Source organism: Dermochelys coriacea, chromosome 3, assembly GCF_009764565.3.
Source record: "Dermochelys coriacea isolate rDerCor1 chromosome 3, rDerCor1.pri.v4, whole genome shotgun sequence".
NCBI lineage: Eukaryota > Metazoa > Chordata > Testudines > Dermochelyidae > Dermochelys > Dermochelys coriacea.
The window spans coordinates 56,703,979-56,727,640 of NC_050070.1; the positions used below are offsets into that span (position 1 = coordinate 56,703,979).

The following is a 23,662-nucleotide window of genomic DNA, read 5'->3' on the forward strand; positions in this document are numbered from 1 at the left end:
GTTAAAGATTCAAGGAGCTCAGTCTCTATCTCTAAAAGGTATGTTCCTAACCCTTTCATAATCATTCTAGTAGCTTTTCCCTGAATCCCTCCAATTTATCAACATTCTCAAACTGTGGACACCAGAATTGTATTCCAGCAGTGATCACACTAGTGTCAAATACAAAGGTAAAATAACCTCTCTGCTCATACTTGAGATTCCCCTGTTTATGCTTCTCAGTATTGCATGAGCCCTTTTAGCCACAGCGTCACACTGGGAGCTCATGTTAAGATGATTATCCACCACGACCCCCAAATCTTTTTCAGAGTCACTGCCTCCCAGGACTGAGTCCCCCATCCAGTAAATATGGCCAACATTCTTTGTTCCTGGATGTATATATTTACATTTAGCCATTTTAAAATGCATATTGCTGCTTGCGCCCATCTAACCAAGCAATTCAGATGGCTCTATATCAGTGACCTGTCCTTTTCATTATTTACCACTCCCCCAATTTGTGTGTCATCTGCAGATTTTATCAGTGATTAATTTGTTTTCTTCCTGGTCATTAATAAAAATAATAAAAAAAGCGTAGGGACAAGAACCAATCCCTGCGGGATCCTACTAAAAACACACCCGTTCAATGATTCCTCATTTACAATTACATTTTGTAATTAGCTAGTTAGCTAGCTTTTAATTCATTTATTGGCTGACATGTTAATTTGATATTTCTTTTTTAAAATCAAAATGTCATGCAGTACCAAGTCATATACCTTATAGAAGTCTAAGTATATTACATCACACTATGACCTTTATCACACAAATGTATAATCTCATTTAAAAAATCAAGTTAGTCTGACAGGATCTATTTCCCAAAAAACCCATGTTGATTGGCATTAATTATATTTCCATCCTTTAATTCTTTATTATTAAAGAAATCAATATTAACAGTCCAGTGAGCTGCTCATCCAGCTCTTTTAAAACTCTTGGATACAGGTTATCCAACCTGCTGACTTAAAAACATCTAACTTTAATAGCTGCAATTTAACATCCTCATAAGATACTAGTGGAATGGAAAGAGCGTTATCGTGATATGACTACATCATCTGTTTTTTTTTTCCAAAATACAAAACAAATACTGAACACTCTTCAGCATCATCATCTATAATTCTACCATTTCCATCTAGTAGTAGACCAATAATATTGTTAGGATTCTTTTTTCTCCCTAATATATTAAAAAAACCTCGTTCTTATTGTCTAACTCTGCTGGCCGTAGATTTCTCCTTGTGTACATTTGCTTCCCTTATCAATTTTCTACAGTTCCTCACTTCTAATTTATATTCAATACTATCAATTTTCTCTTTTATATTTTTATAGTTGACCTCAATTCCCCTCTAAACAGTGAGGCCTTCTTCCTTGATTGTGACTTCTGGGGCATCTAGTAAGTGTTCTTAAACAATTCCCAATTATCATCATTCACATTTTTCTGATTAAATTCTTCCTCCCAACTGCTCTGGCTCAGAGTTGTCTTCAGTTTTGTGCAATTTGCCCTTTTAAAAGTACTATGTCTATATGGTCTAGACTTTCTTCTGTTTGCACATTACAAAATGTCACCAAATCATGATCATTTGTTCCGAGATTACCATTAAAAACTTTGCAAAAAGAAAAGGAGTACTTGTGGCACCTTAGAGACTAACAAATTTATTAGAGCATAAGCTTTCGTGAGCTACAGCTCACTTCATCGGATGCATGAAGTGAGCTGTAGCTCACGAAAGCTTATGCTCTAATAAATTTGTTAGTCTCTAAGGTGCCACGGGTACTCCTTTTCTTTTTGCGAATACAGACTAACACGGCTGCTACTCTGAAACCTGTGATTAAAAACTTTAGCTCTGTGATCAGTTCCTCTTTATCTATTAAGATAGGGTCTACTATAGAACTTCCCTGTGCTGGAGACAACACTTTTAGTTAGGAATTGTCATGAATAATATTTAGAAATTCAAGGATGTTTGTTTTAGTACTGCCAACATGAGACCTCCAGCATGTGTCACTCAAGTTGAAGTCACCCATGGTCACATGGCTTTTTTTTCCCCTACACATTATAGATAGGTGTGTAAGGAGCCTGCTGTCCTGCTCTCTCAAGTGATTTGATGGTTTGTAGCAGACACCATCTAATACCGTATCTTGTTCATTTTATGTTAGGACATTGATCCATAAGTATTCAAGACCATTTTCTTCCAAATTATCAGTGATTAAAACAGTTAATTCTATTTTTGACACTAAGTAGGCAAAAGGATAGGGGGAATGGCACTCTATCCTTCCTAAATAGGTTATAACCATTAATTTTAACACTGATTCCAATCATTTTTGACATCAGAGGTATGAGTTCTGCCATTAAGTCCAGTGAAGCCAAATTTCAGCCTAGAAATGTAGGTCTTGTCTACCTTGGAAGATTCTATTGTTACTGGAAAGCTATGGACATTATGACATCACCAGAGATTGCCTAAGACATTGTCTTTCCTAGAAAAGTTCACCAGTCTAACGAAATCAAGTTAAAAATCAGTCTTGTTAAACTGGCACAACCCTACACTGTACCTGAGCTTAAGTCAGTCCCAATTTAAGCAAGGATAACCCCACTTAAATAAATCTACATTAGGGTTTTGCATTGGTTTAGCAAGATTGATTTTTATATTGATTTAGTTAAACCAGTTCATGCTTCAAGTGTAGACAAGGTCTTAAAATCCCTTCCCCTTACAATTAGTCTTTTCCCAGACATTTAAAACTTTGCTTTTGTTTGTTTTTACTAACAGCTTTTTAACTCCAATATCCACAGGACACTCTAGAGAAAGAAAGCTGTTGTTAAAGCTTCAGTACCCCACACTGAGCAGGAGGAAGGAGAGAATGGCTTCCAGTCATGGTCAACAGCCTCCTGCTGAGCCTGACAACATCTGCCCTCATTGTAACAGAGCTTGTGGTTCAAAGATTGGCCTTATTAGCCACCTGAGGACCCATAACTCCCATGGAAGATGATCATACTTGGTAACAAGTGATCACCCCACATTCCAGAGAGCTCATAATACCCCTCCTCTAGGCTCCCAAGCTCCTTCAGCAAAATCAGAAGATCAGACTGACATTGCTTATATATCCAAAGGTGAAAATACTAGTAGAATAAAAATAAGAAAGCCTTATCTTTTAGATCTTCTTTCTACATCTTAAAAAAAAAAAAAAAAAACTTTTCAAAATGGACACAAAACCTTTTTTTCCTAACCCTTTGTAAGACACCTTTACATTTGTCTAGCGTCAGAGTTCCAACATGGGTTATTGGTTTTCTTTTAACTACAGTACAGACACGTTTATGTGCGGATGTCGGGAGTCAAGACGTCATGACCGTGTGTTAACAGACTGCAGGTTAAGAGGATCATGCTGAAAAAAAGTGTCCATGATTCACTTAGGGAAAAAAAGCTGTTATTTTCCCCTCTTTCTGGCTCGCATTTTTTTCCTCTTTCTTTCTTATGAAGTCTGTCATTCGCCGCAGATGAAAGATTTCAATATTTTCCCCCTTTTTCTCTCCATAAATCTTACAACAGTTTCTACAGCACTAAGGGCTTCTGTGGGTGAAATTCTGACCTTTTCAACTACATCCTCGTCATCGTCATTGTCATCTAGGCCTGCGTTATTAGAATTCTTGCCATCACTTTTGTGGTCCAACATAGCCTCGCAGCCCGTTAATATTTCTTCCTCGGACAGAAATTCTGAAGTCGGGCAATCTTCATCTATGTCCAGCCACTCAGTAATGATTTCCAGCGATGTATCCAAACTAAAATCTTTTATCACAGGAGTTGGCAATCTTTTGTGCCGAGTCTTCATTTATTCACTTTAATTTAAAGGTTCCACGTGCCAGTAATACATTTTAACGTTTTTTAGAAGGTCTCTCTCTATAAGTCTATATATTATATAACTAAACTATTGTCGTATGTAAAGTAAATAAGGTTTTCAAAATGTTTAAGAAGCTTCATTTAAACTTAAATTAAAACGCTGATCTTATGCCGCCGGCCCGCTCAGCCCGCTGCCAGCCTGGTGTTCCGTTCACCTAGGCCGGCAGCAGGCTGAGTGGGGCCTGCGGCCGGGATCCTGGCTGATAAGGGGCTGGCAGCCAGAACCACAGACTGGCAGCGAGCTGAGTCAGGCCAGTGGCCGGGAACCCAGACTGGCAGTGGGCTGAGCGGCTCAGTCCGCTGCCAGCCGGGGTCCCGTCCGCCGGCTCCTGCCAGCCCGCTGCTGGTCTGGGATCCTGGCCCTGCCCACATAGAGTGGGTTCCTATCTTCTCCCTGGTTCTAGCCCATTCTCTTCCTCTCTCTTTGCACTGAGCTGAGGGTGGGAGTGCACAGGGCTGGGGGTGAAGGAGCAGGATGGGGGTTGGGTGAAGGGTCTGGCGAGGAGTTAGAATGAGGGAGGGGGCTCAAGGTTGAGGCAGGTGGTTTGGGTGTGGAGTGCTTATGTGGGCAGCTCCCATTAGGTGCGAGGGGTGCAGGAGCTCCTGTTTGGTGCTCAGGGTGGGGGTGGGAATGTGGGGGGGTGCAAGAGTCAGGGCATGGGGTGTTGGGGGCTGGGTATGTGGGGGGGATGCAGGAGTGCAGGGGTCAGGGCAGAGGGCAGCAAGCGTGCTGCGGCTCCGCTTCTCCCCCTCCCTCGCAAGGGCCATCAGCTGATTGGTGGCAGGGAGGGAGAGGAGGAGGGGCAGGAACCCAGTATGCCAGCGGAAGAGGCAGGGGAGGGGGAACTTGCCTGTCCTGCAGCAGCAGCCGGCAGGACCAAGCTTCTTCACCCTGCCCCCACGCGGGGGGGGGGGGAAGAGGGGAGGCGAAGAAGAGCGGGCCGGGGCAAGCAGGATTTTTAATGGCACACTGAGGCCTGCCCTGCTCAGCCCTCTGCTGGCCTGGGTTGGCAGCTGAGACCCGGCAGGCAGCAGCATGCCATTAAAAATTGGCTTGTGTGCCGTCTTTGGCACGCGTGCCATAGGTTGCCGACCCCTGTTTTATCATTTGAAAGAGAAGTTTACCTTTATCCTCTTGTCAGCGTGCGTGTTTGTAGGACGCCTTCTTCCAAAAATCCTTCGGAGTCTGGCTCTGAATCAGTGCCACTGCTGGAGTTTTCTGAGTCTGAGCCATCTTTGACAGAAAAGGCATCACCAAGAGCCTTCATCCAGCAGTTTTCACTGGACTTTTGTTTTACTCCATCCCAAGCTTTTTTAACTAAATAAATAATTTCCTTCATGTTTAACTGTTTCAGGAATACGGAAATGCCTAAAGACATGCATGACACGATCGCCAAAATCAGCTCCCATTGATAATTGTTTTTAATATTCTGAATAATGCCCTGGTCTAAAGGTTGAATTTTTGATGTTGTGCTGAATGGTAGGTATAGCACTCAAATTTTTCCATCACTCAATACCAGTGATTCGGCTGGAGGATGGACTAAACAATTGTCAAGTAGCAAAAGTGCTTTGGCATCGAGTTTCTTCAACTGCACATACTTACGAACAGCTGAAACAAAGCTGTTGTGGAACCAGTCATCGAAGCATTTTTGCTGTTAGCGTATATTACTGGCAGTTTGACTCTGTTGAGGTAATTAAAGCAGCAAGGGTTATGAAAGCAGCCAGCAAGAAGAGGGCAAGCTTATGGCTGCCCATCTTATTACTACAAAAAAGAAGAGTCACACGATCTTTTATCTTTTTAAATCTAGCTGTTTTCTGTGTCTCGTAATTAAAGGCTAAAGTCTTATCAGATAGCAGTTTTGCAAATAAAGCTGTTTCATCACAATTATAAAGTTGTTCTTCGTGGTAGTCTTCATTTTGTAAAATAGGTTTTAACTTGGTGGGAAATGCGTTCGCAGCCGATTTATCAGCTGATCAGCTTTCTCCAGAAATCGATATCTGCTCTATGCCATGATGCTTTTTAAAACGACTTATAAACCCCTTGCTGGCTTGGAATGATTCATCCCCCATTAAATTTCCAAATTTTGTCGCTTGGACTTGAAGAATTGGCCCACTTAGTGGCATTCCTTTCAGCCTTTCCTGAGCAAACCACGCGTGCATGGCTTTGTCTATTTTGCTGAATAGCGCACAATGGGTTTTGCTGAATAGCGCGCACATTTTCGCTTAAGCCCCACGGCAGAATCGATATTTTGTACAAAGCCATTCAGTTTAGATGCGTTTTTTAGCCATCCTTGGAGAGTAGATTTGGCAATTCCAATATCTTTTGAAACTTTGGCCTGGGTTTCTCCGCTATTTACTCAATCTGTTGCAGCTAGGTTTTCTTCTACAGTGTAGGAACTCTGAGGCTTGCCCTCTGCCATTATATTAGGCCTACGGTTCAAATTTTCTAATGTAGTATATATAACTACTAGCGGGACAATGACTAAGTGTGCTTGATACGTTTTTACCAATATCAGTAAAGACATACAACACATTTCTGCTCCGCACTTCCTGTCGATTTCTATGTCAGAGAGTTAATGAGCAAATCTGTAGCGCTACATAGCAAGTTCCTGTACCGCGTGTTAATGAGTCTCGTGTGTTAAATAGGTAGCATTGGGAGGCATGGCGCCAACGCGCTTTAAGCGGATTCACGCGTAAATGGATCTGTACTGTATTTTTCCTGTTTAAGGCCTTTTTGTTTGCTGTCATTTTTCCTTGGTCTTTTACTGCTTTGTGGGGTGAAATGGAAAGTTCACAACATTAATTACTATCTCCTTTTAAATATTTAGTGCACAAAAGTCACTTGGACTACTACAAGACTGCAAAACATGAAGTGGTTTGGTAGCTGTGGTTTCAACATTACACCCACTTCTTGAGCTCTTTGTAAAAATATATACATTGTAACATGTACACATATTGGACCTAATATCACAAAATGTGCAAACGGCTGCAGGGCTGGATCCTGCCCTCAGGGCCAGGGTTTTGGCACCTGAGGCAGGGTGCTGACTAACTGGAAGATCAGGCATCTCCTCATCACTCACATCCTCACTGGGGCTGGAAGGCTTTCCGTTAATATTTGTGTCTATGCATCTCAGGAGAGCTCCTTCCTGCCTAGATAGAAAAGCTTCCTTTCCTTTCTTTCTTTTTCTGAATGCTGACCCAGAGGGGTGTTTTCTTCTTTCACTCATGACTGCTGTTCTGTGCCAGCTACAGTGACTCTCAACATTCAATTGAAGGGGACAAATAAGCAGGCTGGTAGCAGGGTCTGAGTGAGGAAAGATAACAGCGTCCTAAGGGCCCAACTGCTTCAGTTGACTGCCAGGAATCATACAATTCAAAAACCGATAGGAGAATACTTCAACCTCTCTGGCCACTCAGTAACAGACTAAAGGGTGGCAATTTTGCATCAGAAAAGCTTCAAAAACAGACTCCAATGAGAAACTGCTGAGCTTGAATTAATATGCAAACTAGATACCATTAACTTGGGTTTGAATGGAGACTGGGAGTGGCTGGATCATTACACATATTGAGTCTATTTCCGCATGTTAAGTATCCTCACACCTTCCTGTCAACTGTCTAAATGGGCCATCTTGATTATCACTACAAAAGTTTTTTTTCTCCTGCTGATAATAGCTCATCTTAATTAATTAGCCTCTTACAGTTTGTATGGCAACTTCCACTTTCTCTGTATGTATATATCTTCTTACTATATGTTCTATTCTATGCATCCAATGAAGTGAGCTATAGCCCACGAAAGCTTATGCTCTAATAAATTTGTAAGTCTCTAAGGTGCCACAAGTACTCCTGTTCTTTTTGTTCTCCTCAAGTGGGTTCAGGGAAGCAGCAGGAAACAGGAAGCTCCTGGAGAAGCTGGTGTTAATCAGTCCAGGCTCCTGAGGGTGCTAGAGAGGTACATACGAGGCTCCTCCTTCTCTCTCTCTCTCCCTGCAACTCCTGCTGCTTTCTGTTATTACCTCTCACCTTTTCTCCTACTGCTTGTTTTGTGTCTTGTGCCCTCCTTCCTCCAGCACAGCACTCCACCATCTCTGTGCATCTAGAGCAGAGAGAATACACATGCGCCAGCAGCAGACAATTTTCTACACTCTGGGTCCTAGTGGCAGCCCCCCTACAGTCTGGCACCTGAGGCAGCCACCTCAGTTCATCTCATGGTAAGGCCAGCCCTGCCTGCCCTCTTTTAGAGCATGTCTACACAGGAAAGTTTTACCAGTATAGTTAATTAGTATAGTTAAACCAATATAACTATATCAGTATAAACCCTAGTGCAGATACTCTTATTCTTTTAAGAATGACTTTCCCCAATTAGTATAAACTCTTTCCAAAGTGACATAAGCTAAATAAAAAGAAAGACCCTCTTATAATAATAGTGTTGACACATGGAGATAATTTAAATTCACATCTTATCTTATATTATATAACTTTCCCATGTAGACAGGCTTTATCCCAGTGTAAGCGAGAAGTACCTCGACCTCAGAAGAGCAGAACTGGGTGGCCCAATAAGCTTCACTTCTTATTCACTCAGGCACTCATCAACCCTGTGTAGGTGTTAAGCGTGTATAGCTTAACCAAATACTTGTATCGGTCTGGAAGTATCTGATTTCTTTTTCCTCTTTATTTCACCCTTATGTTATAAGCTCACTTCTTTGTTCTCTTTCCTGTATACTCGCATAATGACAGGTTTCAGAGTAGCAGCCGTGTTAGTCTGTATTCGCAAAAAGAAAAGGAGTACTTGTGGCATCTTAGACACTAACAAATTTATTTGAGCATAAGCTTTCGTGAGCTACAGCTCACTTCATCGGATGCAACTGCATGCCATCCGATGAAGTGAGCTGTAGCTCACGAAAGCTTATGCTCAAATAAATTTGTTAGTGTCTAAGGTGCCACAAGTACTCCTTTTCTTTTTCCTGTATACTCGGTCACTCTCTACAAATCTAAGTGGCTGCCAAGAACATAAAAATCCCTTAGCGCAAAATGAAAGAATGTATCTAAGTTAATGCTGTGTTAATGCTAATTGTAGAGTATTTTACAGTCTCAGGATATATTTGAGGTAGAAGTGCCAAAATGTCTTATAAGCCTCAGTATTTCTACATATTAATGTGCTGATGTGTTGTGAACACTGTTCATGTACCAGGGTAGGAAAACTCATATGGATTAATAAATCATTTTGTTTTCTATTCTGCTTGATCCTAACAAGTGTTAGGGGACAGAGAGAGTAATTTAAAGATATTAGACTATCTGATACCAATGTAATCCCATACATTGCACCACAAGAGTCCTGCACTGTTTCTCTAACTATATTTTTAATGGACAGCAGCACATCAAAACTTGAAAGCCACAGTATATATGTGACATAGGGTTGCCAACTTTGGTTGGATGAATTCCTGGAGGTTTCATCACATGACATTATCTTTAATTAAAGATTAATCTTTAATTCCTGAGGACTCCAGGACAATCCTGGACGGTTGGCAACCACAATGTGGCAATCTTTTGCAAGAGGAAGAAGAATGAGGAAGTGGATGGGTAAAGCCAGGAGAAGAAACAGCATGGGGGAAGGAGGAGTAAAATAGATAAAGAACAAGGAAAAAGGAAAAATGGGAGGGACAGAGCATCGTGATAGAGGAAGATGAGGACAACTGATTAGAGAAAAATGGAGAATCAGAGAATAGATAATGGGGAAAGGAAGCTCTGAAAGCCAAGAGCTGAGAGAATGCAAAAAACAAAAGCAGAGAGAGAACAAAAATGACTCTCTCTCTCTCTCTCTCTCTCATACACACACACACACACACACACACACTATCTTGCCAAAAATAGCACTTCATTTGTCACTCAAGAAGATTAAGACACAGAAAGTGCAGGAATGATAGGGAAAGGGTCAAATTGGTTGGAAAATGGAAAAACCCCAGGGAACTGGAAGTAAAAGATGAAGAGGAGGAAATGTAGTCACTGTTTCGATCATGAAAAGGCTTCCAGACTGTAACAATTTGCTGAATGTTTTCACAGCCACCCATCACTGTCTCCCCATTTAGGACTAAAAAGTCTCCAGAAATTTCAGCTTTGTGTAACCTTTTTTCTGCTTCTCAGTTTTCGATTGTTTCACTTCTCATGTAATCTGTATTCTGATGCAATGCTAGTACCCAGATTATTGCCTGGACTTGCCACACAATACCAGTGGGACACCAGCAGACTTCTACAAACAGCTCCAATTTATTTTGCTAGAAGTTGGATTTAGAACTCCATCTCTTCAACATTTACCACTGTACCTCTATAAAAGAGGAAAGATGTGTACAATAGAAGCATGGACCTTAGAATGCAGGTCTCCTGACCATAAGCTCTGACACGCAATTCTTATGTGACCACAGGCATATCATTTAAGGCCAAATTGTGGCCTGAGTCATGCTCATACAAGTCAAGCGGATTGCAAAGTTGTGACTGGAAACAGAATTCACCCCAGGATAATTGTGTGTTTCAGTTTCCTCAACTGTAAAATGGGGCTAATATACCAGACATACAATCATAGAATCACAGGACTGGAAGAAATCCTGAGAAGTCATCTAGTCCAGTCTCCTACACTCATGGCAGGACTAAGTATTATCTAGACCATTTCTGACAGGTGTTTGTCTAACCTGGTCTTAAAAATCTCCAACAATGGAGATTCCACAACCTCCCTAGGTAATTTATTCCAGTGCTTAACCACCCTGACAGTTAGGAAGTTTTTACTAATGTCCAATCTAAACCTCCCTTGCTGAAATTTAAACCCATTGCTTCTTGTCCTATCCTCAGAGGTTAAGAACAATAATTTTTCTCCCTCCTCCTTGTAACAACCTTTTACGTACTTGAAAACGGTTACGTCCCCTCTCAGTCTTCCCTTTTCCAATCTTCCCTCATAGGTCATGTTTTCTAGACCTTTAATAATTTTTATTGATCTTCTCTGGACTTTCCCCAATTTGTCCACATCTTTCCTGAAACGTGGAGCCCAGAACTGGAAACAATATTCCAGTTGAGGCCTAATCAGTGTTGAGCAGAGCACTGAATTACTTCTCATGTCTTGCTTACAACACTCCTGCTAATACATCCCAGAATGATGTTCTTTTTTTGCAACAGTGTTACATTGTTGGTTCCTATTTAGCTTGTGATCCACTATGACCCCCAAATCCCAGGCAGTCATTTCCCATTTTGTACGTGTGCAACTGATTGTTCCTTGCTAAGTGGAGTACTTTGCATTTGTTCTTATTGAATTTCATCTTATTTACTTCAGACTATTTCTCCAGTTTGTCCAGATCATTCTAAATTTGAATCATATCCTCCAAAGTACTTGCTGCCTGTGCCAGCTTGGTATTGTCCGCAAACTTTATAAGCGTACTCTCTATGCCATTATCTAAATCATTGATGAAAATATTGAACAGAACCATATCCAGAACTGATCCCTGCAGGACATCACTTGATATGCCCTTTCAGCTTGATTGTGAACCACTACTCTCTGGGAACGGTTTTCCAACCAGTTATGTACCCACCTTATAGTAGCTCCATCTAAATTGTATTTCCCTAGTTTGTTTATGAGAAGGTCATGCAAGACAGTACCAGAAGACTTACTAAAGTCAAGATACGGCATATCTACCACTTCCCCCCATCCACAAGGCTTATTGCCCTGTCAAAGAAAGCTATCAGATTGGCTTGACACAATTTGTTCTTGACAAATCTAAGCTCTAAGTTTTTAGAAACACTTTAAAAACTGATTTAGTTAAACCAGAGCACAGCCCTCATGTGGACACACTTATTTCAATTTTATTGATTTAGCCAAAGTCAAATTTTACTGACTCAAGCTAACTTGATATAGGACACTCTTGAACCAAAAGGAGTAGCCACACAAGGGAGCTGCACTAATTTAACTTTAGGTTCTAAACTGATGAACACATCAGTATCATTTTCTTGTGTATATGAGGCCTTAGATTAAGTGCAAGGTATGAGGATAATGTAATATATATGTACTATATTTATAATTTAGAGTCTTGCTCTAAATTCACTAAGGCAGTCATGCACCAGAACTAGCTTTACAATTAGGACTAGAAACCTTCTGAAACAGCAGCTTATATTTTGATAATGAATATAGCAAAATGTGGAGGAGGGTACTCAACCTTTAAATTTCATAAACTTTCTACCCTTGCAAATATCTACTATTTGAGTTTATTATCCCACTCTTACTTAATAGATTCTCTCTCTTTCCTCATTTTGCTGTTCTGGTAGGTCCTGATCCTGAAGGAAAACAAGTGCCTCTTCAGAGCTGCTGGCCATCCTCAATTATTATTAGTAGTAATGGTCTGGATTTCCACTATAAACGTATAAGACAACAAGATTTGGTCCCAAAGAGCTTGAGCTGAGGATGCTCCACATCTCTTGAGGATGTCCAGCATCTTGAAAAATAGGGTCCCTAATCCTTACTTACCTGCACAAATCTCCCCCCCCTTTTTTATTTTTTTACTATCTAGTTTCTCTCGTTTTAAAGTTACTACAGCTTTTTCCCCCCAGCAACTTATGTTTATTCTGAACTATTTAGAAAAGGCATCACTTGACTAACTCTAATATCAGTTGTGCATTCATATACCCTCAAGTATACCAAATTCATCTACACATTAGAAAAATATTTAATGCACTACTGACCCACTAGTGGTCTAAACATATTTAGATTGTTTCCTAAAGTATGTTTTTTTAAATATGAAGAAAAAAAATCAATGACAGACGGCTAATGTTTCATTCTGTTTAGGCTGCTAAATACTGTTTCCCAAAACTAAGGAGCTGAACAAAAATCTGCTTTTTCCAACCAATTCTGTAGATTCAAAGATTTCATAATACCAGTCACATTTAAAAAATACTGGTAGGAGTCTATTAATAACTTTTTTTATAAAATCCATTTGGCTGTCATTTTTTTTATCCATACACAATTACATAGGAATCCATTTTTCCACTATTACTGAAATCACTAACAACTGACTTGTGCTGGTTAATAACAGATTACATTAAACATATAGTGGAAGGCACACTAGTCCTTCCAGAGCTACAGTTGAACTAGCTTCCACTAGAGCAGACACAAAACCTGCCTAATCTGAAAATTCAGTGTAAAACTTTTGGGTAAACTGGAAGCAAATCACATAAGCAGTTTCAGAGATATGGAGGCTTGGAAATATACTCTTAATTCCCTTTCAGAAGATTTTCCTAACATTTTTTGACTAATCATATCTTCAAAACTTCAAGGTAACTGCTTAAATACAGCCTAAATCCAGCATCCATTCAAGTCAATGGAAAGGCTCCCACTGATTTCCATGGGCATTAGATCAGGGCCTTAGTCCCTAAAAAGCAGAGATGCTAGTGGTACATTTGAAGCTAGTGATGCATACATGAATTATTGATCAGTTTAAAGGTGTTATCACCCATACAGATATAAATAAGGATAACTTACAGAAACATGATTTAAATCCATTTAAAAATAACATGCACCATGTATATGATACAAGCATCTTTTTAGATACATGTACTGCATATATGTATATATTCAGGTGCCCTGAACACTTGTCTCTTTTTAAATGTACAAAATACATACATAAATTTGATAATACATCAATTTGATGCATGCATTATTTTGACAGACACTTGATAAAGTATAAGTAACCCAGCAGGTTCTTTGCAAAATGTACATGGCATGACAGGGGCTTTGCAAAGCATGCATGGTCCAGACAGATGCTCCTGATGGGACGAGGTTCTGCAAGGGAACCACTTTGGTGCAGTTTAGTTCTGCCCAGAAGAATAAAAGAGCAAAAGCTACATGGGTCATAACAGGTCCTGGACCAGAAATAGGGAAGAGGAAGCCACACATGGGTATAGAAGGCTTTCTGGAAAGGAATGAGGTCAGTTTGTGCATGACTTACAAATCTGTCAGATTTCCTGCATTGCTATCAAAGTGCCCACAGACAATGCAAGTCATACAAGGAATCCTGTTATACTTTTAAAATCCAAGGAGGTTCCCAGGCAGCAAACTGCATTGACTGGAAATTCCAGATAAGAATTTCTCACACACACACACACACACACACACACACACCCTCTACCTTTTTGGTAAAATGCAAAGCTTGGGTCACCCAACCAACCTTAACTCTGCTTCATAGTGCCATCCTGAGGACTACCACAAACTCAGATATCAAACAGGTCATTCCTATTAGCGACCATAAAATATTTAGTACCTTACTCTTCTTAATAAACCTGTGTGAAAGGATGGATCCAATGTCTGAGTCTGGCAGTTCTCAAGATGACCATCGGGGCAGTTCGGGTAATTAGCTAGGCAGTTGGTAACTGTCAAATGGTTGATGTGGTGTGTTGCTTTGTTAGTTTATAAACTAAAATGATAAATCAGAACTTCCTAGAGAAAGCTTCAGAGTCTTCTGAAAACACTACCAACTATTAGCTGGGACCATCCTGCCCGGCCTTTGAGGTCCTGGCCCAGGAGGCTAGCCCTCTCCCCTGCAGCTACGCTGTCACGTGGACAGCGCGGCTGGCTCTGTCTGGGCGGTGGGGCTGTGAGCTCCTGATGCTCTGAGTGGCATGGTAATGAGGGGGTGGCGGCGGGGGGTTGGATAAGGGGCAGGGAGTCCCAGGGGGAAGTCAGGGAACGGGGGGCATTTGGATGGGGTGGAGATTCTCGGGGATGGGGCGGTCAGAGGATGGGGAACGGGGGAGTGGGGGGTTCGATAGTGTATGGGAATCCCGGGGGCAGGGATCCTGGGAAGGGGCGATCAGAGGACAAGGAGCAGGGAGGTTCTGAGGGGGGCAGTCAAAGGGAGGGGGCAGGGGCCAAGCTGTTTGGGGAGGCACAGCCTTCCCTACCCAGCCCTCCATACAGTTTCACATCTGGATGTGGCCCTCGGGCCAAAAAGTTTGCCCACCCCTGGACTATTACTTAAGTCTTAGCAGTTTTTGAATGAAGTGAAAAATTCTTTCATCCTTTATTGCAAGATTAACAAAGTTGTTTTGTCTGAGAACAAATGAATAGTTAGAATAACCACAAAAGACAAATAAAGGTGGAAAGCATATGCCAGTATGAAGAAAGACAGTTAGTTATTAAAATCAGTTATTTCACAATATCTTGAATCGACAAAGTGGGCGAGCTAAGTTCTCTGTAAGCTGCACGGCCATGCAGTCTATTTAGCACCGCGCAGGCACTCAGGGAACCCACCCAGCTGGGACCTTCTGCGGCCAGGAGATGGGCGCCCAGAGACCCTGACTTCCTCTCTAGCCAGAGGTGCTCAACCTCCCTCCCTCCACCCAAGTCCCCGCCCCGCTTCTCCTGCCCCCACCCTTCCCTACCTCCTCCCCCAAGCATGCCCATCCCCACTCCTCCCCCTCCCTCCTGGAGCTTTCTACATGCCTTGAAACAGCTGTTTGCGGTAGGCACTGGGAGGGAGCGGGAGGAGTTGGTCAGCAGGGCCTCTGGCAGGTGAGAGGCGCTGGGGGGTTGGGGAAGATTGGCTGCCATTGCTGCTGCTGAGCAGCACTCACTAATTTCACTCTGTGGGTGCTCCAGCCCTGGAGCATCCACAGAGTGGGCACCCCTCCCCCAGCCCCAACTCAGCCTCAGACCTGTCACAGCTGGGGGAGGGGCAGCCCAAACCCAGCCCCAGCCAGGACCTGTCACAGCTGGGGCGCCCCCCCACCCCAATTCAGCCCTGGCCCAGACCTGCCGCAGCCGGGGTGCCTATCAGGTGCTGCTATGGGGAGAGCATCCTCCTGCACCCCAAACCCCTCACCCCTGGTCCCACCCCAGAGCCCACACCCCCAGCCGGAGCCCTCACTCCCCCACACACCCCAATCCTCTGCTTCAGCCCTGACCTCCCTCCCACACTCCAAACCCCTCAGCCCCACCACATTACTGTCACACATCACCTCCATATTGGTGCACATAACAAAATTCACTCCACAAATGGATGGGAAAAATTAGAGGGAACACTGTGGGTGGGGTAATATCTTTTATTGTACGAACTTCTGTTGGTGAGAGAGATGGTCCAGTAAAAGATATTACCTCAGCCATCCTGGTCTCTCTAATATCCTGGGACTAAGATGGCTATAATTACACTGCATATCTTGAGATGGCATATTTGATTCTACATATATCAAACCCTTTCCTGTATTCTTTCAGCAGGACAACTTCTTACTGAAGTCTTCATTGACAGGTATGTCTGAGTAAGAAGCAGGAGATTAGCTGAACTGATGGCAGACACTCAATCTGCACGTGTAGATTTAACATATATAGGTTTTAAAAGTAATAGTATATGGCCCATTATTTAAAATACAGAAAAGGCAGAGTAAGTGAATCTCTGGCTTAGTGGTATATACAAGGTGGGCAGGGAGGGATATGAAAAGTTAAGGTAGAGGAGTTGGAAGTTGGAACCTCAAAAACTGTTTTTGATTTATTAATCTAACGTTCTATGGAGGCAGAATTACAGGATCAGATAGTCTTAACCAAGTTTTTTGTCTAGAAATCTAAAAGTATACAACTGGAAATCAAAGTATTAGCACTTTATTATAATTAGTTGTATCCAGGCATAGGGTGAGCTAAATGCAACAGAAAGTGTAGCTGCATCACTCAAAACAACCTACAAGAAAAAGAAAGAAAGAGAGGTCACACTGATTCATGTTGAAAACTCAAAATTCATGAAATGTTAGTTGGGCTTTAGTCCTTCCACTGGATTTGCTGTGAAAATTAATTTCTTGTTGGGTATCTTGTCTGATCAAATAATTAAATACATTTCCAGAATGGGGGCAAGGGGAGGAATTGCTTTTGATGGGAGATGGGGCTGAAGAAGAGTGGTCCATATCTGAGGTAAAGAATCAATCAATCAATCTAGGTCTAGGCTATGAAAATAAATAGATAAATACTGACACAGCTATCTGGACTAAAGAGAAATTGAAGACCGAAATTTCTAGGTTACATCCTAAAGTGAAAAGAGTTGTGAGCATCTAAAGGCCGGACCTCCATTTATTCCAAAGAACAATTTCTCAGTTATTGCCATAATATCACTTAGCACTCCAAACACCAGGCCAACTGCTCCTCTCACAGAAGCCTCTAAGTTGTTAAAAATACTCATTTCTGACAAAGAATGCAGAGGAACCATTGGGGATCAAAGTTTAACTGCAGGGTCGCTAAGGACAAACCATCCTCAGCACCACTTTAGAAACTATAGTTAAAACCTGCTTGGAGCAACCTCATTTAATTGGAATAGGAGAGCACATTTTTTGGCTATTAACAAATTATGCTCCACACCACCCGGGGAGACAGGCAAGTGTGTAGGCCACAGTACAAAGAGCCCTGTGGCATTCCACGTTTATTACAGCTGGTCAATATTTGTTTCCAGATTTAATTAAAAAGAAAAAACCCTGCATTTTATTTTTAACTGTAAAGAAAAACTGTTGCTGTTTTCTGACTAACTCTAATATTTAACATCTCTCCGTATCAAATAAATCTGGTGCATTTCTAATATAATGATGATGAGCACATTATAAAATACCATAAATGGAGACTAGATTTTTCAAACTGACACCTTGACAAAAACAACCTGACATTTCACAAAGTGCATTCCTTCTGGCTTGTACACCTTCACCAGTAATAAAGCTGCTGCAGGTGGGTGCTTCATTAAAAGAGGCTCACATTCTCTTAAGTATATTAGAGAAATTTGCAGCAATGGAGCTACACCAATGCAAATCATTACCAGTGTAAAGTGCACTGATGCAAAACTCCTATGGGGTTTTGGAAGCCCCTCAGAGTTTGAACTTTCTGGTGCTAACAGGAGTGAAATATATTACCAAAACATCCCTACTTTTCTCACTAAAATCAGCAGCTACGATTCAGAACACACACATGCAGATTTTCCTATTTAATAAGATAGCAATTTTACATAGTCATTTTCTGGCTGTAATTGTGACTTGTTCAAAAATCACACAGACAGTCCATGCTCAAGGCAGGATTAGAATACAGGAATTTCTGGCTTCCAGTCCCATGTCTATACCAATCCCTTCCTCATCTACAATAGGTCTTAAATCAGGTTTCCTCTGGCATTAGCGATTCAGCAACCACCATTCAGGAGAGTTGCTACTGGAAGGATGGGAAACAGCATTAAGCATTAACAAATTCCCTCTCACATCCCATTAAGCCACTTTCAGGAAGGGAATTACTACAGGATTTCTGCCATAGGTGATGTGTTCTGAGGCTGGCTGCTTCATGCTTGGAGAGGAGGAGCACAATTTACTCAATCAATTCCCAAAGGGGAGACAGAAATTTATTTTAAAATTGTCAAGTCAGAACTCATGAAAATAGTGAAGGTTTTCCAGTGAGAAATATGAAGTTTTTTCAGTGAGAAATAGAAATCTGACCAATGCCCTGATTGAAAGCAAGGCTATGCAGTCCACCTTCTCACCAGAAAGGCGCACACTGCTTGTGGCATTTGCAAAAGATTTTAGTTGCTTGGACAGAGCAACAGATCAATATGGGGGCGGGGGAGGATTATCTGTGTTCCAGCAGCACCTCCTCCCTCCCCCCCAGCCCACCTGTGCTGCAGGGAAAACAGAAATGGGGTTGTTTGGTAGATATTTGAAGATTGAAATCTCTCCCTGAAGTGGATCTGTTTTGGTTTATTTCTGCTATTGCATCTCACAGCAAGAGCTTCACTCACAAATGTGTTTCCCTGCGAACATGGGACTGTTCAAAGCAAACATTTCTTTCTTAGCACTGAACCATGTTGAAAGGAGGCTTAGAATTGCTTAGCTGCATGTGTGAAGCAGCTGCCATTCCTTTTAGCAAAGAGAAATAATTGAACATGGATTGCCTGTTGTGCCCGTAATCTTCATGGTTAACACTACAGATTCATTCATCTGTTCCATTCCTGCATTCATAGCCAGCTCTTTGGGGAGCTAATTTGTACCTTTTTAATTTCATCATCCTCGGAAATTAGAAACAAAGGACTAGGAAATAAAAAAAGATTCAAGCTGACTCAGGACCATCTTCTCTTAACAGTTGCTCAACAGGTGTGCCCTGTCACTTCTTCATTTAGTGTTTCCTCTTTCCTGTGTATAGTATAGAAAGGATGTGTGTCCAGACTTTGCCCCTGTGCTACAGCTAGGAGTGGGGCATATTTTCTGGATTGGATCATAGCCTTCAGTGGAATGAACCACACTGGCACCAAATTCCAAAAGAACACAGGTGACATCATTAAAACAAGATGAAGGCCTAGAATTCCTTTGCATTGATGAGCTAAGTACAGCCATGTGGTTGTAGGGAGGTTTAGGAAAATAACCCAGAAAAACAAAATATGACATTTCCAGTGTAAGCTCCTCAAATTAGGAGCTTCAGTGCTGCATCTCATGCTGGAAAAGGAACTAGAGAGCTCTGCTAAATGAGGAACTTGCACCTGTCAACATACTGAAAAGGGAAGAAAATATATTTTAAATCTAAACACTAATCAATTACGTTGATCAACATATCTAAAACAACTCCCTCTAGGGGCTTTATCTGCTGTGCATTTTTGTATACTGTGTGTTTCCACCTACTGATTGTAAATCGCCCATGGATGTGAGGTGCTAGCTAAATACAGGATACTATCATACACTGATAGGTTCATACCTTTAAGCAGTGAAGTATGCCGATTTCAAATCTCTTTAAAACTCCTGTACATTGCCTGTCAATCTATTTTTTCCTCTTTCCCTCCCCCATTTTTCTGCATGGTATTCTTTTATCTGTTAAAGATACATGATCTTTCTTCTGCTGTTTTATGTCCACTTATTAAACATCCCTCCTTCCTGCCAGTGGGAAATCAGAAAGCTGGATAACCTCATCCCTGTGCACTTGCCATCTCCCACTGAAAGGGAGCAAGCACTTCAAGAGTGGCTGGAATAAAGACAAAACACATCCCCTTACAACTGAGACTCCTGAAAAGATGTTTAGCCATTACGTAAAAGATTTTCTGCTTTTAACAATGACAGGCTTCAAAAAAGAGTGGGCAACTCCAAGCAAAGTAATTCATGGCAAGTTAAATTACAAAGGACCTTGATTCATGATGTGAGTTTGCCTTCTAGGGCAAAAGAAAGAGACACAACCAGAAACAAAGAGATCAAAGACAGACAGTGGTGCCTCTTTTATCCCAGTTTTAACAGAGCCACAGTGAAGTCATTATATAATCCCCAACTCTGCATATCTCAGCAAGAAAAAGAGAAAATAGAAGTGACTGTTTCTGGATGTGGGAAGGGAAAAAAAAAAGGGGGGGGGGGAAGAACTGTTCCTGAAAGGCAGAATTAAGATTAAGGTAATGGTAGCAGGAGCAGCACAAATTCATTGGTCCTCTGAATGTTTGCAGAGTGCATGAATTTGGGAGAAGGGTATATGTGAAGTGTTGGGTCTGGAGGAAGATGGGTGCAGAATGCTGGAATATTGATTTTGGAAAAGTCTTTGCATGAGTTTGGGGTGAGGGGCCATGCACTGTGCCTAAAACTAGGGGGACTGTACGAGTCTGGGTGTATTGAAGGTCTAGATCTCCTGAAAGTGCATGCACAATGCATAAAACCGTGTCTGTGTGCAGGTTGGGGGAGAGTGCATGCAGGGTCAGGGTGTTAATTGGCTGTTAGAAGAATATGCAAGGTCTGTGGTGCTGCGCACTCTCAGGGCCTGGGTATCAGCTGGTGGAGGTGCAGGCAGGGTGCACGGCTCTGGATTGGCTAGAGATGCATGGGGGGGGGGGCTGATTCTGGATTAGGTGGAGGTGCATGCAAGGGGCTGGAGATGCACAGCTCTGGACTGAATGGAAGGGATCGGAGTACCACGGCTTGGCTCTGGACTGGGTGGAGCCAATGTCTGCAGGGTGTCGGGGGGCCAGGCTCTGGCCTGGGTTAAAGTGCATGCAGGAGGGCAGGGTGTGCCAGGCTGCGGCAGGTCAGGGGGTGCCCTGGGCCCAACACCCGCCCTCCTTCCCCGCGCTACCTCCTCGAAGAGCTCCAGGCTGTAGGTGTTGTCGTCGTCGGCGAAGAAGAGCACCCCGGGCTGCGGCGGCGGCAGGTGCTGGTGTCGCTGCCGGAGCCAGGCCAGGCCGGCGTTGCGCTGCTCGGTGGCGCGCGGCAGGCCGGGCCGCTTGTACCTGCGCGGGGTGGCGACGTGCAGGTGGGTGCAGGGCAGGCCGGCCCGCGCCACGAAGCGGCTCACCAGCTCGCTGCGCCGCGCCGCGTCCTCCACCAGGACCCAGTGCAGCCGCGCCACCTGGCGGAAGGTGTTGGCCAGGCGGGTGAGCTCGGCTTTCTGCACCGGGCGGCTGTAGGTGGGGGTGATGGCATAGATGGGGGGCAGCGCCGGCCGCCGGGGGGCCGCCTGCTGCGGGGGCCGGGCGGGGGGCGCCCGGCTGCTGTCCGTGTCCAGCAGGAGGATGACGATGAGCCCCCAGGGTAGCAGCAGCAGGAAGCGGCTGAGGAGCAGGGACTTCATGGTGCCCCGGCCAAGCAGGGCGCCGCCCTCACAGCGCCAGCGGCCGCCGCCTGGGCTCCCCTCCCCATGGGAGCAGGGCTGCGGGCCGGGGGGCTCTCAGCGCATCACGGCCGGGCGGGGGCAGCCCCAGCGATCACAAGGGGGCCGGTCACCCCCTGCCTGGCCACGGGGGCTGGTCAGCCTGGGCGGGCGGGGACCGAGTCCGACGTTTTGCCCCGGGCTGCACTGAACGGGTCGGTCACATGGCGCCGGGGCAGGGAGGGAGCCCAGCCGGTGCCCAGGGCGCCTGTGGTTCCCCTCTTCGCCCGGCCACTGCTGCCGGGGGCTGTCTGCTCTCCTCGCCGCTCTACGCCGCCACCCTGCCGCCGCCGCCGCCTCGTGCCCTCGCAGCACCGCTGCCGGACAGTCCTGTGCGCGGCGCTGGTGGTGGCGAGGCACGGAGCCCCCCCGCGGGAGGGAGGAGGGGAGGCTCCTAGTCAGGTGCGCGGGTGGAGGGGGGAGCTCGCCGGAGGAGCTGGCTGGAGAGGTTGGCGCGCGCGCGCGCTGCCTCCCTCCTGAAAGGCTGCGGGGTCTTCGGAGAACGGGCAGCGTCGCGTGCTCACGTGCTGAAAACTCCAGGGAGCGGAGCCTGGGGGGGCGGGGGGTTCACACCACCAACCAACCAATGCTGCGAGTTTTAATCAGCCTTCCCGCCCAGTCGCGCGAGGCCGCCGGGCGGGTTTGTGCGCTGCGGGACGCGGCTGCCCAGGGCGGAGGAAAGCCCCGAAGGGTTCCGCAGAGGGGCCCGCGCGCCCCAGGGTAGCTCCTGGGCTCTGCGTGCAGAAGGAGCTACCGCCTGGCTGCGAGACAGCTATTGTTCCGCCTCGCGCGCTCGAAAAGAGTCGCCCTAAAACTTCTTTCGTTTCGCCCAGGTGGCCGCTGTAACGCGCCCCGCAGCTCGTGGCGAGCGTGGCGGCAGCGAGACGGGGCCTGCGCTCCGGGAGGCGGGAACAAACGCGTGGACATTCATCATCGGCTGAAGCCCGCTCGTCCTTCTGAACCATTCCGTCCCCTGTGCAGCCGTGGCGGGGCCATAGAAAACAAAACGCCACCCGCTCCCAGGCGGGATGTCGGAGCCGGCAGGTCTCGCGGCGGAAGGCGAGGCAATGTTCGCCTGTGCAGGGCTCTGTGTGAGACTGCACCACTGCATCTATTGCTGGGAAGCGTGTGCGTGGGGCTCTTTACTGCTCACCTCCGAGTTGCCTAGGGAAATTAAGTATCTACAACGCAATTGTTTGTTCAATAAAAATAGTGTTTCTGACAGGGACAAAAATTGAATACTAGGGTATATGTATAGTGTGTGCTGCTGCCCACTCTTCTGCCATTTTTTAACTGGAAGAATTATGTTCTGAGATAAGCAAAAATGAATATTTGTAAATTACTTGAAAACGTTTCTTACATTTACATTTACATCATACACTTACATTTCCTTTTCTTGGCTTAATTTTTGTCAGCTTCTTTGTGTTTTTGTATTTGCAGCAGGACTTTACATGCTTATTTTAATATCTGAATAACCCATACTCTTTGCTGCATAACAAATATTTTTAGAAGAAAGAAAAGGAGTACTTGTGGCACCTTAGAGACTAACAAATTTATTAGAGCATAAGCTTTCGTGAATTACAGCTCACTTCATTGGATGCAACTAACACGGCTGCTACTCTGAAACCTGAAGATAGGCTTGGTGACATCAGAAGTAGCAACACTGATGACAGAGCAGAGAGTGGTCCAAGGGGCTGAGTGGAAGAAAAGCAAAGAGAACTGAGCTGCCTCAGGATTAGAGGAAGTGTAGGAGGTTCTCAGATGGTCCAGCTGTAACAGTTCCTATACCATGGCTTTTCCCCCAATACATACACATTGGAGGGATTGTGATCCGTGGAACGAAAGCATGTAATCACTGGCTGTCATTATGGCTCCTTGTTTCCAGGCAGTACATGTTGCAACAGCCTGCAGTATGCTTTAATTTATACAAGGCAGCTGAATCCTGAATCCCTAGGATGGAAAAGTTGGCACCACGTCCTGAAAAATCTGTGACAAAAATCTGCATTGAAGAATGGAGGAACTGATCAGCAATACCATAATATATTTTCAGCACAACAACCTTCTGCAAATAAACCATTTTGGATTCTAAAGAGAAATCATGCCCACATGCCATCATGCA

At 44.1% G+C, this 23,662-nt stretch overlaps 1 protein-coding gene across 2 annotated transcripts in view; it reads right to left on the reverse strand.

Annotated features, from left to right (window-relative positions):
• Window positions 1-22,650, reverse strand: part of B3GAT2 (beta-1,3-glucuronyltransferase 2) — a 60,006-nt gene extending 37,356 nt beyond the window's left edge. The window contains exon 1 of one of the 2 annotated variants that reach the window (XM_038397192.2): window positions 20,971-22,581. In XM_038397192.2, coding sequence (XP_038253120.1) covers window positions 20,971-21,465 — 495 coding nt within the window. In that variant the 5' untranslated portion in view covers window positions 21,466-22,581. Of the gene's footprint in view, window positions 1-20,970 lie in introns of both variants that reach the window. The other variant, XM_043510450.1, reaches the window with a different exon arrangement.
• Window positions 22,651-23,662: the final 1,012 nt, after the last annotated feature.